This window comes from Mauremys mutica, chromosome 1 (genome assembly GCF_020497125.1).
Source record: "Mauremys mutica isolate MM-2020 ecotype Southern chromosome 1, ASM2049712v1, whole genome shotgun sequence".
Lineage (NCBI taxonomy): Eukaryota > Metazoa > Chordata > Testudines > Geoemydidae > Mauremys > Mauremys mutica.
Window position 1 is genome coordinate 88,502,247 of NC_059072.1, and position 19,800 is coordinate 88,522,046.

Sequence of the window (19,800 nt, forward strand, 5' to 3'; positions counted from 1 at the left end):
ACTTTATGAACTAAAATTGATTTACATCAGTTGAGAATCTGGCCCAGCTTAGTTTAATCTTCTTGGGTTAGTTCTTCTCTCATTTACATTACTCAGGAGGACTTCTAGCCAAGTCAATGGAATTAAACCAATGTAAATTCACAGTGAGAGGAGACTCAAACCCCATGGTTCTCAGGCAAAAAGCTAATTTGGAATAAAAGAGTTAAAAGCACTGATTGGGTTGAGATACAAACTCACACAACCCCAGTCCTTCCCAGATCAAAGGGAGGAGGTGAATTAGGTTTGCTGAAAAAAGAAAGCATACACTGTAGAGAAACAATATCAGTTACGTCAGTTGGATTTACAGTTTTCTGCTACATATCCACTCACACCAATACTTTTTTTTTAATGGCTCATGTTGTGGTGACAGAAGTGCAGTTCTGACAGGGAAGAGAGAAGCAGGCATTACTAATGGTTCCTGTTCTATGGTGGCATTGTCTGTGTATGGTAGGTATGTATACTCTCATTGTCAGGACTGGGAATGAGGAGGGGTGACCATCACCAAGGATTCCTGCAATTACTGCATGCTGGTGGCTCAGCTGTCTTTAGTTTGAATTCTCTGGAGATTTATAGAAAGGCCCCATATTGAGTCTATGAGTTAACCAGGGGCAGCTCTAGGCACCAGCAAAGCAAGCACATGCTTGGGGCAGCCCATTTGTAGGGGCGGCAGCTGGCAGGGATCCAGCATGGGAGCTGAGAACCAACAGGGAGCCCTGGGAGCTGTAGTTCCTTGGTTAGCTCCCTGCCTATAGAGCCAGCTCTGGAGCAGGGAAAGAACTACATTTCCCAGTATTCCCTTGGACACTACCAACAGGAAAGGAAGGGGGAGGGAGTGAGGTAGCTGAGACCTCATGCTGCAGCCTGCTGAGAATAGAGAGCTGCACTGTGAAGGGAAGGGAACCATATGTTAACATTAAAAAAATAGGACACTCCATGGGGAGGGAGGGTAGCCCCACCCTGCCACCATCCACTCCCTCTGACTGCCCCCCACAGAAACCCCAACCCCCCAGGACCCCACCCCCTATCTAAGTGCTGCTGGTCCTTGTCCCCTGATTGCCCCCTCCCAGGACCCCTGCCCCTAACTGCTCCTTGGGACCTCACCCCCTATCTAAGCCTCCCTTCTCTTTGTCCCCAACTGCCCCCTTCTGAGACCCCACCAACTTCCCCCCAGGACCCCACCCCCTACCTGTCCCCTGACAAACCCCTGGGACTCCCATGCCTATCCAACCGCTGCCTGTCCCCTGACTGCCCCCCCCGAATCCCTGACCCATCTCACCCCTCCCTTCCCCTGACTGCCCCCCCAACCTCCGCCCCATCCAACCCCCCCACTCCATGTCCCTTGACTGCCCCCCTGGATCCCCCTACCCCTTCTCCAACCCGCCAACCCCCTTACCGTGCCACTCAGACCAACGTGTCTGGCTCCGCGCAGCGCCAGACACGCTACTGCATACATGCTGCCGTGCTCGCCCACGGAGCCACAGCGCCACCCCCACCAGCACCTGCCTTCCAGATTTGAACACCTCAAAATTCAGGAGTGCTCAAGCTCAGTTTGGGCAGCTGTTACTTCATTTCTCCCAAATCAAATATACTGATCCACTGTAACTTGCTGTAGAAAAAGTAGGATAAAATTGAGCAAGAAATGCTTCCCAGTGGTTTTTAGGACTGGAATTGCTATTTTCAACAGCCATTGCCTTTTGTTTGTTTGTTTGTTTAAAAGGAAGACAGTGATATTGCATTGGCAAATTCCCCATAGAAAGAAAGAGTGGAACAAAAGAATAATAAAGGCACCTCAACTTTTCCTCATTTATGGAGGACAGTCTTATAATATGCATCCAGATATCCTCCAATCACGCAAGCTGAAAATTGTTCCACTTTACTGCAGTTCTGTAACCATATGGGAACCAATCCTGTCTGTGTTCTGTGCACATCTAAAATTCCTGCTGAATGACCTGCCCTGGGAGTGAGTTACCAGTGACCCAGGGCTGCGGTGGAAGGAGGGTGCAGGTGTGTGTGGGGGAGAGCCCAGGGCTGGGGCAGCAGTGGGGTGTGGCAAGGAGCCCGGGGTTGGGGTGGGAGCAGCAAAAAACCTAGAGCCGGTCCTGCATATAACTTTTTCTTAACTCCTGCTCCTCAGGCCAGACCATCCTTTGAACTGTTCCCAGCAAGCTGAAATCATCTGTGGCATATGCAGTGCAGCCTGGTGAAAGTGAGCTCTTTTCAAAAGGTGAGTGAAACAGGTTTTTAGAGGTTGAAAAAATTTTAATAGTAGATTTATATTTTTTTTTAAATGGGAAGAGTTGAAATGAGCCCATAGGGAGTTCTGGTAACATCTGTGCGGGGGAAGGGGGAGTGGATGTTGCTGAGGTTTTATTGACCCTCATCTGAATTCTCCCAGGTAGTCCATGTCCTCTGAGACTGATTCTAACATTCTAAAAAGATGCTTAAAAACATCCTGCCTCTTTCCCCCAAGTGTGCAATTTCCCCACATGCCAGATCACAAATTTACCCAAGTTTGAGATTGTAGGACAGGCAATATTTTGTCTGATCTTATTATGCATCAAGCTTAGAAACGGGTTCACAACACAACTTGAAAGAGGAAATTCCCAACTTTCCAGAGGGGCTCAAAGCAGAACTTACTTCTAGCTGTTGAAAATCCCAAGATATCAGACCTTAAAGTTGTAACATTTTTATGTCTGAGCTCTGAACAGATGAACAAATGCCAATTAAGGCACATGGAGTTACATGTGTAGAGGTATAAGAAACAGTCACAATGCAATAAAAAAAGGGTTCTGATATGTTTGTAAAATCTTTTTTCCCATGTACAATACATGGCATGTAGAGAATAAAGCATAATGTGGTATGATATAAAGGTTTTAGTAGTGCTCATTTGAGATCACCTGCATAATTTACTCATGGCTGCACCAATTATGAGCAATGCAGCCATCTAAAACTCATGTTTTAAATCCTTTATAGCCCCCCACATCTTCATGTATTCCATACATACACATTGCCATGATAAATGGGATCACATTCCATCTTAAGCTGGAAGCACTTATTAAACTAAATAAATATAAACTATAGACACAAATAAGCAGACTTCCACACAGCTTGAGTTTCAACTATGTCTCCTTTATTTATTAGGAAGCATATGCTTTCTGAAAATCTGTACAGAGCCCAGAGGAATCTAGTGGCTGAATAATGCTCTCCAAGTAAATCTATTATTAAGCACTTACACACATAGATATTATAGATAGGAATCATAGCAAGGTCTATACTTAAGGCTGCCTAAGGGTTTCCATTTTAAAGGGCATTTTTCCGTTGTTTTTTCAATGCTTTTTTATTTTCAGCTGAAATTTGATATGTTTGCTCTCAGTCAAGGGATGCATTTTTTCTAACGGTCCTTCCAAATCCAGTGAGCCATTTTCAAGTATGAAAGGGTGAAAACTGCAGTTATTCTGCTAAGAAAAATGTTATGCCCTTTCTTTGAACAGCTCCAGAGCTGATGGAATCTTAACATTTGGCAGAAACATGGCCCCTAGGTTGCAGATGTGTCTTTGACTGATCTAGTGAAAATCACATCTGATTTGGCAGAGTTAAGATTTAATAAATGTTTTGCACACATATGCACTGTACTTTCTCATACCCATACACAGAGAGCTAGCTGTATAGCACACATACACACACAGATATATAATGGAAGAGCTGGGGGAATGATAGAGATGTATGCCAATCCCACCATTCACACACAGGGAAAAATTAACTAAGAGAGGCCAGGACCAGACAAGACTCCATCTCCATAAAGCTTAACAACCATTATTTACAACTGACAGCACTAACAGAGTCAGTTTCTAGGAACTACTTAATATCCTCTTACCTCTAGATTTGCTGCAGGGAGCCCTGGGATTTGATGTCGCCATGCAGCTTATGCCCAGGGGAATTCAAAACTGGCTTGTTCTTTTTTGCCTCTGGTCCTGAACACAGCTTCTGGCTGCCAAGATAATATACAGTGCAGTTCTCTACCACAAGAGGGCCCAAAATCCAAAAGTTCAGGGGAATGAATGTTAAAAACCTCCCAAAGCAAACTCTTGTATCATACTGAACATATCCAGTGCTGCCTGATGAAACCAGATGGCAGTTTCCATTGCTGATGGGTGGCTGCTGCTGTGTTTCCAGGAAATAGTGGTTATTATTATTATTATTTATTTGTATTACTGTACTGCCTAGAATTCCCCTTACTTAACTTTAATTTTAATTTAACCCCAATAAATCACGGGGTTTATCCTATGGGCAGATCTCCATCTTCTCCCCTCCTCTGTGTTTTATTTAACTACTATCCTTAAACTAAATCTGTGCACTGTATTTCCTGTCTTCTGCCTTCCTTTACTCCAGTGAAATCACTTCTGCTTCTGTCCTTCACCTGTTTGTCAGTCTTTCTTCTGTTTCTCTTCATCTCTCTTTCTTTCCTCTTCTCCTTCCTTCCCTCCCTTACATTCAGTACCTTTCTCTACCTCAGCCCAAGCTCAGCTGACCACTCAACTGTCATTCTACCCAGAGCTCCAGACCCCTCTTGAAAGCATTTTGGTTTCACCTAGACTCCCTAGAGGGGCAGGACTCCATCTCAGATATTCTTCTAACTCTTACAGGGTCATTTGCAGTGTTGTTGTAGCCATGTCAGTCCCAGGACATTAGAGAGACAAGGTGGGTGAGGTAATATCTTTTACTGGAAGTTGGTCCAGTTACCTCACCGCCTTGTCTTACAGGGTCATCTGTCATATGCAGTATTGTTGTAGCTGTGTCGGTCCCAGGATATTAGATAACCCAGGATATTGGATTCTGTTGGTCTAATAAAATATATTACCTCATCTTTTGTGCATTTCCCTTTCATCCTTCAATGCTGTGCATCTCCTCTTTTTTTCATCCTACTGGGTTTTAGCCCAAACCTGTGTAGTTGCCCCTTGTTCCTTCTTCCTAATCTTCAACTACTGTTCCTTCTGCCCCCTGTTGCTGCCACATCCTCCCCATTTCCTATGTATACGCATGCTTTGGGGCATCTAAAATCACCAAACACAGAGTGAAGTGCCCATTTTTGAAAACTGGGCTCTGGAGGGATCACTTCCTCTTCCCCTTGCCATGCAGCGGTCTCTTTGGCAGGCATTTAATAGTGTACAAACAACATCTTAGGACAGGAACTATCAAATGTCGTATCTACTTGACACTACAGGAGGAATTTAGGCAGACAGAATGTAACTGCCCAAATTGCAATTTGGCAAGGATACTTGGGCTAATTCTCTTTCAAAAAGCACTGTGGGACATTCAAGTGGTATATATAGGCCTAGCTGCACTGTCTGACCCCAGAAATGTAGCTTTGGTTTTATACTTTATCTGAATGACACCACCTCCTGCAGCAATGTGCCCCTAGCTTCATTCTGGGGCATTAGTTCAAATCAGTCTTGATTTGGATGAAAGCAATCCCCTAATGTGTCACCAAGACCATATCCTGAAACAACTGGGCACGGAGCTGCTTAGTTTTGAGATTGGAACAGCTCAGATTACTAACCTTCATTTCCCCCTTCTGTCTTCTCTGCTTAGCTCCCCCTGGCCCAGCACTGTACAGTGGATCGTTCCATATGATTTGGTCTGGAAGGAGTTCCAGAGCGGATCAGAGGAATAGGTGAAGAGTGATGTGGTGAGTTCCTTCCACACAAGCCAATGTGCCGAGCTTGCCATATCCAGTGTTACCATTTTCCACTTCTCTCACAGAAAGAAAACTGCCTCTGTGGGGACCTCAGCATGCCAGAGACTAGATTGAGATCATCTTATTTGAGCTGACGCAGGATTTGATTAAACTCAGATTGTCAGAGGTGTAAGATTGTTTCATTAGCAAAAATAGGTCATATGAAACCCCCTTCATCGGCTGCACCACATCATGACATGATGGTTCTCTCCCATTGCCTCTCCTCCATGCAGCTGGAATCGCTTTCTCGCTCCACACTAAACTATGGGATGTTTGCAATTAAGCTTTTCTTTTTTTTCCCTTTAAAAGTAGCATTCAGAGCTCCATAAAGTCATCTGGAAGTGCCATGAACCTTTGGACTGAGATGGATGTGTACATGGCTGCCAGGACCGGATAGCTATTGGCCCAGATGTGAAGCTTTGTGTTGGAGCTGGGACACAGGAATGTCAAAGTTTGAGAGACTCTGGCCAGAGTCCTGATCTCTCCAGATGGTCACAGGATTTAAAGTGCAGCTGGGAGGCAAGCTCCAGAACCCTCCTAGAGAAGCTCTGAGGCTGCAGAATCGCATTAGACAAAAAGGAGGAGATGAGGAAACTTCTGGTGCTGCTACTCCTGACCCTGGCAGCCTTCTGCTATTGTGAAAGAGGTAAGGGGACACAGCATTTATCTCACTTGCAGTGTTCACTGAGTGTATTATTGAACACTTAAAACCTGAGAAGCCTGCTTGCTCAGGAGAAGACCTGCTTTGGGGCTAGGCAGTATACAATGGGCTATTGCACTGGCAAGGTGTTATATTATTATATAGGTCACAAATAAGAATGGGTTTGGGGGTCTCCAGCCTAATCCCTAATAGATATTTGCCTCCACTAGGACGCAAACTATTGCACACCTGGGCATGACTGGCAATCTCAGAAATCCAGTTTAGGATTTAGGTGAATTAGCAAAGCTGGGTCCCCAGTTTTGGACAATGGACTGCACTGCAGGTCAGAATTGAGGGGAATTGTCTAAACTGCATGGACCATGGGGAAGGCTATGTTATATCTGCCAACACTGGAAAGTTGTACAGTACCCAGAGACATCTGAGGAGAAAAATAAAGCTACACCTTTTAATTCCATTAAAATATGTTGGACTGGGAGAGTTTTTGAAGGCACAATGAAAAAAATGGTAGTGATACTGTTAAAAAAATATGGTCATAGGATATAAGCTGCAGCCGGGAGGCAAGCTCTAGAACCCTCTTAAATAAGAAATAGCTATAGAGGAATGAGCTGCACAGCTGGAAAGGGGGTGGGAGACCTAGATCTGAAATAGCAGGTGTTCAGCCTCTCTCTGCTTTGGCAGAATGGACAGGGATGCTGAGACAGGAAGGGTAGAAAGCTTGCCCTGTACTATGCCAGTTCTTGTCAGTGTTAAATTCCTTAGTGTTAAAGATGACCCTGTAAATTAAATACACTCTCACAGGCATCAGATTGGTGAGAAATTAGTTAATATTTTGCAATACGGTTTTTAACCTTCGATTGTTTTCCCCTCAGAGAGCTTCTCTCCTTCATTCCTGGTCAGTCTGCTCTAAAGCAGCTATTGTATTCCAGTCTGTTCATTAGTCTTGGTCTAATCCTTTATCAGTTTCCATGTGGAGTGCAAAATGCAGATAGGCTCCACAAGCCTAGAGATTTCCAGAAGGCTCCATTCTACAGCAGACAGAATGTTGCCCTCTGACATTTCGTAAGGAGCCATTGTCTCCTGGCATAGGTGGCACAGTTTGGATAAAACAGGAACTGGCCAGTACCTTTGCCAAAGCTCAGTCGAACTCCTGAATCTTTCTAAGGTTAAAAAGCATTAAGTTAAAGACTCCCCATTCCATCTCATCTGCAACCTTCTCCTCAGAGGAGGAGGTGAAGGGGGTATCAACTTGGTCACTACTTTTTACCTCCCTTACTACAATCCTTCATATGCCGCCTCACCTGCTGGTAGTGTCTAGTACAGGAGGCTGGGAGTCAAATGTCCTAGTGTCTATTCTCTGCTGTGTTACCTTAGGGCTTAGGCAAATCATTTACCTCTCTGTGCCTCAGTTTTTCCAGCTGTAATATGGGGATTATAGTGCTTTCCTAAGTCACAAGGTCATTGGGAGAATTAACTAGTTAGTGCAGGGGTAGGCAACCTATGGCATGCGGGCTGATTTTCGGTGGCACTCACACTGCCCGTGTCCTGGCCACCAGTTCGGGGGGCTCTGCATTTTAATTTAATTTTAAATGAAGCTTCTTAAACGTTTTAAAAACCTTATTTACTTTACATACAACAATGGTTTAGTTATATATTATAGACTTATAGAAAGAGATCTCCTAAAAATGTTAAAATGTACTACTAGCAAGTGAAACCTTAAATTACAGTGAATAAATGAAGACTCGACACACCACTTCTGAAAGGTTGCCGACCCCTGAGTTAGTGTTTGTAGATCACCTGGAGATCCTCAAATGAAAAACACTGGAACTATTATTAATCACATTATTACTAAGACTATGATGAGGGTTGCTGCTCTGCTGGGTTCTCTATGGCTAAGAGCTGGGGGATTCAATGCAGTGTGGCAGACAGCGTTCTAGAGGACATGAACTTCAAATGAGCAGCAGCACTGGGGGACAGGTGAATGGGAAGTACTGGGGCAGGATGACAGTGAAGAGGCTGCCTGGGGATCTTTGACTAAAGAGTGGGGTGGTGGTTCACCAGGTGGATGTGAAGACTACTCATCTCTAGGGGCAGAAAGAAGTGGGGAGGGATAGCTCAGTGGTTTGAGCATTGGCCTGCTTAAACACAGGGTTGTGAGCTCAGTCCTTGAGGGGGCCACCTAGGGATCTGGGGCAAAATCAGTACTTGGTCCTGCTAGTGAAGGCAGGGGGCTGGACTCAATGACCCTTTGGGGTCCCTTCCAGTTCTGAGAGATAGGTATATGTCTATTTATTATTATAAGGGGATGGGGCAGAAGAAAATTGGCCATGCTAGCTTCCTCCTCCTGCCACTGGTGGCAGGTTGTTTGCATAGCTGAGAACAGGAACTGGGGACTGCTTGGGGGTAGAGTTCACTTGGAACATAGTGAATGAGACACCTACCAGTTTCCCCTTTCTCTTCACTGTGGTGAATGTGATACAGCAAAACTGCCATTTAGCTTTCAGAAGCTCCTAGGTAAAGGCCAGATTCTGATGCCCTTGCTCAAGTTGAGTAAGACCTTACTCTGCAAATCAGACCCATTGAAGTCAATGGTACTACTTAAGTAAGGTGTATTTAACATGAGCCTCAGGGTCACAAGCTGAACCTAAGTGGGTGAGAGTCAAACTCGGATACCCAGACTCATGCTGAATAGCTCCTTTCTCCACAAACAGTCTGCAGGTTCTGATCAGACATCAAATGTGTCTTGCAGATGTAAATGCACACACTGCTTTGGAAAAAACAACAACAAAAAAACACAACCCTCCCCTCAAAGAGTTTACAATCTAGCAATTAATCAACACATTTATTTTCCTAAATCTTCTTTGTCCCCTTAAATACACTTCTAAGACAATAGCAGATGGGATTTGCCATGGGTGAAAGAGCGATAGGTGAAGAACTAAAGAAGAGCCTGGGTGGTTTGGAGTGGTAAGCAGAGTATGGGTCCCATGAGCCCTCAGTAAAATCAGAGGGAATTCCCCTTGGGTGATTGCAGGGACCATCGAAGGTTAGAATTAAGAATGACATCGGTACATATGGTGGGTTCTTATGTTTTTATGTCCCTAGCCTCTGTTTGCCAGAAGCTGGGAATGGGCGACAGGGGATGGATCACTTGATGATTACCTGTTCTGTTCATTCCCTCTGGGGCACCTGGCATTGGCCACTGTCGGAAGACAGAATACAGTGACTCCTCATTTAACATTGTAATTATGTTCCTGAAAAATGCGACTTTAAGTGAAACAATGTTAAGCGAATCCAATTTCCCCATAAGAATTAATGTAAATGGTGGGGTGGTTAGGTTCCAGGGAAAAAATTTTCACCAGACAAAAAACTATATCTATCTATCTATCTATCTATCTATCTATCTATCTATCTATCTATCTATCTATCTATCTATCTACACACAGTGTACATTAAAAAAAAAACAATTTAATACTGTTCACAGCAATGATGATTGTGAAGCTTGGTTGAGGTGGTGTAGTCAGAGGGTGGAAGAAGGTGGGGTATTTCCCAGGGCCGCCAAGAGGATTCAGGGGGCCTGGGGCAAAGCAATTTCAGGGGCCCCTTCCATAAAAAAAATTGCAATACTATACAATGCTATATTCTCATGGGGGCCACTCTGGGGCCCGGCGCAAATTGCCCCACTTGCTCTGCACCCATGGGCGGCCCTGGGAAAAATAAACCTTCTGCATCTTGGCATAAACCCAGTTTTGAGAAAAATTCTTTACAAAGTATCACTGGTTCTCAGCATCAGCTAGTGCTAAAAGGCACTAAAGCTCATTAAAACGGTTGGACAAATATTTTTCGTCAAAACTTTTTCTGGATCGAAAACTAGGGGGTTTTAAAAAGCAGAAAAAAATCACGGACAATGTCTGCTTTCCTTCAAAATTTGTTGTAGTTTTTTTAATTGAAAAGCTGAAATTAGTCTGCCAAAACCTGAATATAGTTTGGGGTTTCAGAAGTGTGTGGCCAAATATTTGCTGCTTGCTGTGTTTGATTGTTTAAAGAAACAATAAAAAAATTCTGCTTAAAAAAAATCCAAAACTTTTGGATCTCAGCTTGTGACCAAATGCCTGAGCCCATCCAGTCAGAGATTTTTCCAGGTTTCTGATACTTTGCTGGCTTCCTTGACTCATATCTGTCTCCATAACTTTGGGTTCATTTAGCTTAGAACATAAAAGCAGCCATACTGGGTCAAACCAAAGGTCCATCCAGCATAGTATCCTGTCTACCGACAATGGCCAGTGCCAAGCACCCCGGAGGGAGTAAACCTAACAGGTAATGATCAAATGATCTCTCTCCTGCCATCCATCTCCACCCTCTGACAAACAGAGGCTAGGGACCCCATTCCTTACCCATCCTGGCTAATACCCATTAATGGACTTAACCTCCATGCATTTATCTGTTTCCTAGAGACTGGCTCCATGGGGTCCCTCACAAACTGGAGACGGTTACTGTGGGTTTGTCTTTAGTATAGCTTATATACATATTCCACGAACTGAGCATTTGAGCTTGTTCCAGAATCTGGGATGAGCCTATGTTGTGAAAACTGAAATGCTCAAAATAGCACATGCATGTGAATGGACACAGGGTGCTAAAATTAAATTAACACAGGGGGTCTCAAACTGGGGGTCAGGACCCCTCAGGGGGTCACAAGGTTATTACTGGGGGTCGCAAGCTGTCAGCCTCCACCTCAAACCCTGCTTTGCCTCCAGCATTTATAATAGTGTTAAATATATTAAAAAGTGTGTTTAATTTATAAGGGGGTGGGGTGGGGTCGCACTTAGAGGTTTGCTATGTGAAAGGGGTCACCAGTAGAAAGGTTTGAGAACCACTGAATTAACCCCTCTGAAGCCTCAGTGAATGCAGGGGAGGGAGGTCTCCCTTAGTAGGGTTGGGAAGAAGCTAGGTGGTGTAGGATATTGCTCTTCTCATGTGATCCCTGCCCCAGTGACTAATTTTAAATGAAGCTACCCTCCCCTGACAAGAATCTCCCTATCGCACTGAAATTAAATATAGACTGTAATTTGGCATTTGAGAAGTGAAAGGGAAATGGAAAAGGTAACAACTTGGCTCTTCTGCAAGCCTCAAACTGCTGAATGAGCTTTAGGGTAGGGAAGGCTGTGCCTCCCAAACAGCCTGGCCCAACCCCCTATCTGATCCCCACCCTCTTCCTGCCCCCCGACTGCCTGCCTCCCTCAGAATCCCCAACCCATCCTGCTCCTTGTCCCCTCACTGTCCCCCAGAGACCCCACTCCCAACCACCACCCCAGGACCCCACCCTGTTCCCTGTCCCCTGACTGCCCCGATCCCTATTCACCCCCGCGCTGAGTCCTGACAGACCCCCCAGAATGCCCACAATCCAATCCCCCCAGTCCCTGTCCCCTGACTGCCCCACCCTCTGCCCCCTCCCTGTGCCCTGACTGTCCCTGGGACTCCCTGCCCCTTATCCAAACCCCCGGCCCCGGCCCCTTACCCCCGGCTTCCCCCCTCACCTGGAGCGTCAGCGCATCCAACAGCGTCCCTCGACAGAGGCACCGTGTCTCCGGCGCGGCCCCTGAGCTCCGCCCCGCTCAGAACCGCATGGTCAGGGGGCGCAGCCCGAGCCCCTCCCCGCTCAGAGCCGTGTGGTCAGGGGACGGGGCTGCGAGCCCCTCCCCGCTCAGAGCCGCGTGGTCAGGGGACGGGGCTGCGAGCCCCTCCTCGCTCAGAGCCGCGTGGTCAGGGGACGGGGCTGCGAGCCCCTCCTCGCTCAGAGCCGCGTGGTCAGGGGACGGGGCTGCGAGCCCCTCCCTGCTCAGAGCCGCGTGGTCAGGGGGCGGGGCTGCGAGCCCCTCCCCGCTCAGAGCCGCGTGGTCAGGGGGCGCGGCCCGAGCCCCTCCCCGCTCAGAGCCGCGTGGTCAGGGGGCGGGGCTGCGAGCTCCAGGCTGAGCTCAGCTCCTCTCAGCTCGGCCCGGAGCTCGCAGCCCCGCCCCCTGACCACACGGCTCTGAGCGAGGTGGGGCTCAGGGGCCCCGCTGGAGCCATGCTGCCTCGCTATCCAGGGATGCTCCTGGATGGGCTGAGGCTCCGGGAAAGGGACGGAGATGGGGTCTGGCTGGGGCCGGGGAGGGATCCCCGGCTGTTCTTGTGGGGGCTCCTGTGGAGCCTGGGGCCTGGGGCAAATTGCCCCAGTTGCCCCCCCTCGGCGGCCCTGGTATTTCCCAGGGAATGCCTTGCTGCTAAATGATGAACTAGCACTTGGCTGAGCCCTCAAGGGTTAACACATTGTTGTTAATGTAGCCTCTCACACTCAACAAGGCAGGACAAATGGAGAGGGAGGGAGACAGCATAGCAGACAGAGACAGACACACACCTTGTGTGTGGGAGAGAGAGAGAGAGATGCACATTGGTCCTTTAAGTAAGCTGACCCACTCTTAAGTGCATTGTCTTTTTAAGTGGATCAGGAAGTTGAGACAGCAGCTGCTGCCCCAAGTTCTCTTTGTCACTCCGTCTATGTCCCCACCCTGCTTTATATGGAGAAGGGGTAAGTGGGGTGCAGGAGCTTGGGGGAGGGGGACACGCTGACATTAGCCTCCCTCTTCTCACGCACCTCCATGCACAGCAAGCAGGAGGCTCCCGGGAGCAACTCCAAGGCAGAGGGCAGGAGCAGCACATGGCAGTGGGGGGAGGGACACCTGAAGTGCCCGGCAATTGATAGCCTGCTGGGTGGCTGCTGCACAGGGAACTTAGGGGAGCGGGGAGCTGATAGGGGGGCTGCCTGTCCACCCCAGTTACAAGCCCCCACCAGCTAGGTGCAATGGGCTGCTCTTCCTGCAAGCAGTGGACAAAGCAGGAGGCTGCCAAACGACGTTAGAAGGGAGCATTGCACAACTTTAAACGAGTGTGTTCCCTAATTGATCAGCAACGAAACAACGTTAACCGAGAGGACTTTAAGTGAGGAGTTACTGTATTGGGCTAGCAGCAAAGAGTCTTGTGGCACCTTATAGACTAACAGGCGTTTTGGAGCATGAGCTTTCGTGGGTGAATACCCACTTCGTCGGATGCTTGCATCCGACGAAGTGGGTATTCACCCACGAAAGCTCATGCTGCAAAACGTCTGTTAGTCTATAAGGTGCCACAGGATTCTTTGCTGCTTCTACAGAACCAGACTAACACGGCTACCCCTCTGATACTTGTATTGGGCTAGATGGCCTTTTGGTCTGACCCAGTATGGCTGTTCTTATGTTTCTCTTTAGATAACTGGAAAGATGGTGGGGTGACATGATCACAGGCTTTTCATTCTTCCCTGTACCTTAGTTCCGATCTACAATGCTCCAGAGGGCAGGACTATTCCTAAGTATTTTAACACCTGCCTCTTCTTCACATTCTGTCAAAGGCCCTCAGCTCCTCAGAGAGAACAAAGAAACAAACCTTCCCAGTGGAGAAGGAGGAGAGATGGTGCCATCCAGGCTGTGTCTACACTAGGCATTTGGGACAAAATTTCCCATTATTTCTACCACCACTGCATCTCTTTTGATAGTATCTGTATCTCCCTCCCTTATTGGGCAACACCATTTCCCTTCCCATCTTGGCATTTTTATCACGATGTCATCTTGCTCCAAGCAAGCTGAAATGACACCATGTATATGTCTACACTAGAGCTGGAGATATGATTCCAGCACCGGTGGACATACCTGTGCTAATACTGATTGGCAGGAGTGGCTAGCCATCCTGAGTGTGTACCTATGGTCTTGGACAGGATCATACTTGGGTGTATAGCCCCTCCTGCTGCTCACACTGCTGCAGCCATACTTCTGTTTTTAGTGCATTAGCTCAATCATAGTTCAAGTATATCTTTGTGAGCTGAAATTTACACCTTCCAGCTCTAATGTAGCGATACCCTATAAACTCTGGTGACATTGATAGAACTGAACTAGTATTAGCAATGGTGGGAAATTTTTGCCCCAAACTTCTAGTGCAGACAAGGCCCTAGTGGAGGCAGAGAGATAAAAATTCCCAATGTGGGTTGCCCAATAAGGGAGGGAGATACAGTCATCCAATGGGGGCCAAGGACTGGAATCACATGCTTGGTTCCTGTGTGGTATCCCCTGACTCCTATTCTTTGTTTTCCAGATTCAAAGGACACCTTGGAATCACACAGTGTTGAAGGTGAGTATCTTGCTATGACTTTCCCCCATCTCTGCACCTGTCTCAAGCCCTGCATCTGCCTCCATCTTTCCCTTTATCAGTATTAGGGAATGAGTGAGATGCTCAGAGAATCCTCTCATTTCTTTCTCCTTCCTTGACCAACACTGATATCTACAGCAGGTGTCATCCTGAGTCCTCTCGTCTCAGCAGAGCACCCATGACAACTAAAGGTCCAATTTTCACATGACCTGGTGGAACAGGTGGAACCCTGCAAACAGTAGGAAGCAGGCAGCAGTGACATGAGCAGGCTGAGGTTTTCAATTGTCAGATAAACCAGGACATGAGGCAGGCCCAGCCAACGATCACGTTGCTCTGGGAGCTACATGGGAATTAGGGTGTGAGCTAGCTGAGGTAGTAGCAGAATGGACGGATACCCATCATGGGTGTCACAGAACGGCAGGGCTCCTCTATTGGCTCATCACAGCAGGAGTTAGAAACCTGCACCGAGCTGCTCAGTTGGTAGTTCTGCTGACTTGCTGGAGCAAGAGAGGCTTATTAGCTCCACTAGGATATAAGGGAGGTGGAGTGACAAAGAGAGCTAGGGTTTGGGACAGAGAGATCCCTTCAGGGAAAACCTAAGAACAGCCAAGTGCTGGGAGAAGGTTTAGGCTGAGCTTTAGGTTGTATGACTGCAATTTCAACTAGCAGGAAAAGGGTAAGTTTGGACTATGTACTGACTGTGCGTATTCTGTTCAGTTCGGAGTGGGACCTGAGTTTAGGGTCTGAAACGTTTCCCTGCCTCTCACTCTGCTCTGCAGCCTGGCTCACAGAAATCCATTAGGAAAACTATCCCCTGGCTCTCTTGGCCCCCTCTGTCCCCTCTCTTGTCCCATAGGTCGAGGAATAAATTGCCGCTGGGGATCATTAAAGCTGGAATTTCCCAGAGAACCAATCAAAACATGGGTGGGGAGGGGGGGTGGAGAGAGAGAGAGAGAAAGTTCTTTACAAGAGTGGTTGTAATTGCTGATACTTCTTACAGTGAAGGTTTATTTGTAGGTGGTATTTCAGACATGACCTGAGCTCAGCTTGCCAGTTGATCCCCATAGATAACACCTTCTGTCCCCACGAGATAAACAGCTGGGCTCTCTCACTGGCCAAGTAATCTGGCATCAGAAAGAACATTTTGCTGGCAGTTGAAAGTTTGGGTTAGGGAGATGAGATGAGCTGGAAATGGTACAACCTCTATGCGGGAAGAGCTTGGCGGCCCTCTCAGAGCATTCCCCAAACACAGGTATCCAAAACTCTCCATGCAGTGCTCAGTGTGCCAGGGCAAGGGGTGCAGGGTCCTCTGTCCTCTCAAGACTCTCCACAAATGAGCACCAGGATCTCTCTGTGCAGAGATTACCGGTGTATTTCCCCATTGGCAATACTCTCAATGTGATATATGCCATCATGTGCCAGCAATGCCCCTCTGCCATATACATTGGCCAAACTGGATAGTCTCTGTGCAAAAGAATAAATGGACGCAAATCAGACATCAAAAATTGTAACATTCAAAAACCAGTAGGAGAGCACTTCAGTCTCCCTGGACACTCAATAACAGACTTATAAGTGGATATTCTTCAAAAAAGAACTTAAAAAACAGACTTCAACGAGAAACTGCAGAACTGGAATTAATTTGCAAACTTGACACCATCAAATTAGGCCTGAATAAAGGCTGGGAGTGGCTGGGTCATTACAAAAAAATAATTTTCCCTCTGTTGATACTCACACCTTCTTGTCAACTGTTGGGAATGGGCCACATCCACCTAATTGAATTGGCTTCATTATCACTGACCCCCCACTTGGTAAGGCAACTCCCATCTTTTCATGTGCTGTATATTTATACCTGCTTACTTTTTTCCACTCCATGCATCTAATGAAGTGGGTTATAGCCCACGAAAGTTTATGCCCAAATAAATTGGTTAGTCTCTAAGGTGCCACAAGGACTCCTCATTGTTTTTGCTGATACAGACTAACACAGCTACCCCTCTAAAATCTTTCCTAGCACTCTGCACACATGGGCACCAATATTCTTAAGCACAGCCTTCTTACAGTCCCTTAAAGGTATTCTGACTGCAGTGTCTCAGTAGGCAACAGTCAGTGACACAACCTCCATTGCCTTCAGTCACCTTGGGGTGCTCTGTGGACCTTGGTACCAAGGCTTCACTGTGCCGTGGCCAGTGTGACAGTCCATATTAGGTTGGATCAGACTGTATAAAAGAAGGCAAGACTCTAAGGTCATCAGGACTGGAGAGAGAAGGAACCATGTCCCTGCAGATTTGGGGCTTGAGTCTCTTCACCTACTGCTGTGACCCCACTAACTGCAATAGCTTTGCTCCAGATTTACCTCAGGGTAAGTGACAAGAGAATCATGCTCCTGGAGTTCATGACCAAGGGGGAACTTGGCCCCTGAGACCAAGCAGGTTTGAGTGGAGGGGGAGATAGGTCCCTGAAGCTGTGGAAGATAGGGAGGCGGAACTGTGGAGGCTGGGGTGGGTAGATGTGCTCTGGGAAGTAAGGTGGGGAGGGACTGTGATAAGGGATAGCAGATGTTCCATCTCCAGAGGACACTCTAGTTTTTGGACTATAGGAGGGCAGCCCCAAAGCTCTAACCTACTCTTCTATTCTCCCATGGCAGGTGTTAAGGTAAAAAGAGAAATGGCCAATGCCTTTGTGAGGAGGCAGAAGAGGTCCTACCCCTATTATGAAAGGTAAAATCTTCCCTGCCTCACCAGTTGGGCTCAGGACTGAACTCTGTATTGATTATTTCAGAGGGGGATAGGAAGGCAGTGGGATGTGGCAAGGAATTTGATTCATGTCTGGGATAACATTCTCACACACACAAGCAGAAAAAAGAGGATGCCGGAGATACTTACTGGAGACAAGTGGCCTATTCTTCCTCAAAGGGCCATAAATATCCCCTGAGGAGTCTCTGACAGACATAGAGTGACCACAGTCAGCTTTACATCACCTCTGTAAGAGCCCCCAGCACAGGGGCATGCCAGATGCATTGCTGGGAGTACTCAGGAAGAGGGGGTACTTGGCCAGCATTCCTAGGCCGCTGATACTTCTGGCTACTTGTACTGCCCTTAGGGGCCAGGGAGAGTGGGGTGCAAATTAGAGGCTTCTCTAGTCTACATCAGGGACTGAAGCAAACCGCTGCACAGGGTGCACTAAGGAGGTTTCATCTTTGCCTTCAGTTCCTGCACAGAGCTCAGCTCTGCTGCAGGGATGAGGTCAGATCAGACAGGCTCTTCATTCTGACTAGGCCCAGATACTACAGCAAGCAGATCTTTTTTTATAACACTCCTGGAGACAGGGACTCGGAGAACTTCAGCTGACAGGTTGACACAAGAACACGCTTCACATACCTCCTGGGAGCATCCTTGGATAGTAGTTAAAGGCCTGGGTTTAATCCCCAGTCAGTAAAGCTTCTGAAAGGATAACTAAGGTTCCTGGGTAAAGTCCCAGCTGATAGACCCGACCCACTCCCCTGGAACAATAACCAGGGAGCCTGGGTTCTATCTTTAGCTGTTAGAGTCTTGTGGCCGAGATGGGGAACTGGCTTCAATCCCTAACTGATAGAGCTCCCTGCCACCCTTGGACATTAATCAAAGGGGCTAGGTTCTAACCCGTTGTAGGTAAATATTATATTCACTATAAGGGAGTCCATCTCTAGGGAATGTTGGGTAATCACTGTCCCTGAGTTCAGAAGGTGGCATAGGAGTCTGATGAGTCATGAGTGGCATCTTTCTCTTTGTCTACTGCAGGTACTATGAAATGTACAAGTCCCCAATGGAGCTGAGGAAGGAACAGTGTGAAAACTACGCCCCCTGTGACTACCTGTCAGATCACGTGGGGTTTCATGCTGCATATCAGCGTTACTTTGGGAGATTCTGAGGAAGAGACTGTCCCTTCCCTCACCTGGCTAGGGTCCAGTCTGACCTCCATAAAGACTGGGATAATGGGAGGAAGGGAAGGAAGTAAAAGAGAGACTTAGATTGGGCCCACTTCAATTCTGCTCAGCACTGATGAGAGCACAATGGCAAAATTTACCCCATGTATCCATTGTCCAGTCTAAGACTGCTGAACACTAGTTGTGATCCTTGTACCAGAGGCATTCCTCCCATGGCCTCCCATGGTATTTTGAGCTTCTTCAGAGAAAGGAAGGTGAGGAGAATCCATCTTATCTGCTTGCCATGGAAGTTCCAGAGCAAGTATAGGAAGAGGAGATTCTTCTGAAGAAACTCAAAATATGACAAAGGGCGGCAGCAAGAACTTTTGTGCTCCCTCCCCTCCCAAAAAAGTACAAGGTGAGGGGTGACTAATATGAGAAATGCAACTGTGTGTGTGTGTGTGTGTGTGTGTGTGCGCTGTGGAGAGCAGTGATCCTCATGCACCCACTGGAATCGGGGGGTCCTGCTGCTTCCTGTTGGGGAAGGTTCAGCAGTTTGCAACCACCAGGTTCCAGGGTGGGGTGATCATCCCAAGTGTATGTTAGTAACAATGCATGAGCCCCTAAAGGTTTGGTGGGTCCATTCAACTAAGCACCTTGATTTCATATACTTCACTGAGCTTCTTGGACCTGCAAAATTGGGGTGAAAATCTCTGGTGCTTCTGATTCACCATGTTTCTGATCAGGCTGAAAATACCCGAACAAAAAGCTGTTCCTCATAATTAGTTTGGCACTTATGTTTCTGGTCCTGACTCAAACAAACAAACAAAAAATGCAGAGGCAGCTGTAAAAATAAAACAAAAAGTTAATTGAACTTTTATGAATCTTCAAAAAGAAAAAAGGGGGTCAGTTCAGGGTTGGGTTGGATTGAAGTTGGGTCAGTGCCAGGTTTATCCAAATTGGTTTGTCTATCCCCAATATGTATCTTCCCTCTTTGCAAATTCATGCAGGCATCTTTTTATGAGTTTTATGCATTAGCAACTTTCTGAAATTTCACCTGTGCCATCATATATTCTGTTCTGTAAGGGAGATATCAGGTTCTCCAGAGGGGCAGGTGTCTGCTCAGCAGCAAAATTCGCATGTTGGCTGGTGAAATCATCCCCAGCTGTTGGCTATAATAAATGCTGGTTATGTAAAGCAGGTTTGTGTTTTGCTTCTCTCTGTTCATGTGTCCAGCATCCAGTGGGAGTGAGAGGTGGTGAGATT

At 47.0% G+C, this 19,800-nt stretch overlaps 1 protein-coding gene across 1 annotated transcript; it reads left to right on the top strand.

Annotated features, from left to right (window-relative positions):
* Positions 1 to 6,256: 6,256 nt before the first annotated feature.
* Positions 6,257 to 19,747, top strand: LOC123368192 (osteocalcin-like). Its single transcript, XM_045012775.1, has 4 exons — positions 6,257 to 6,419; positions 14,583 to 14,618; positions 17,278 to 17,350; positions 18,410 to 19,747. Exons 1-4 carry the CDS (start codon positions 6,359 to 6,361, stop codon positions 18,537 to 18,539), a joined length of 300 nt encoding a protein of 99 aa, XP_044868710.1. The 5' UTR covers positions 6,257 to 6,358; the 3' UTR covers positions 18,540 to 19,747.
* Positions 19,748 to 19,800: the final 53 nt, after the last annotated feature.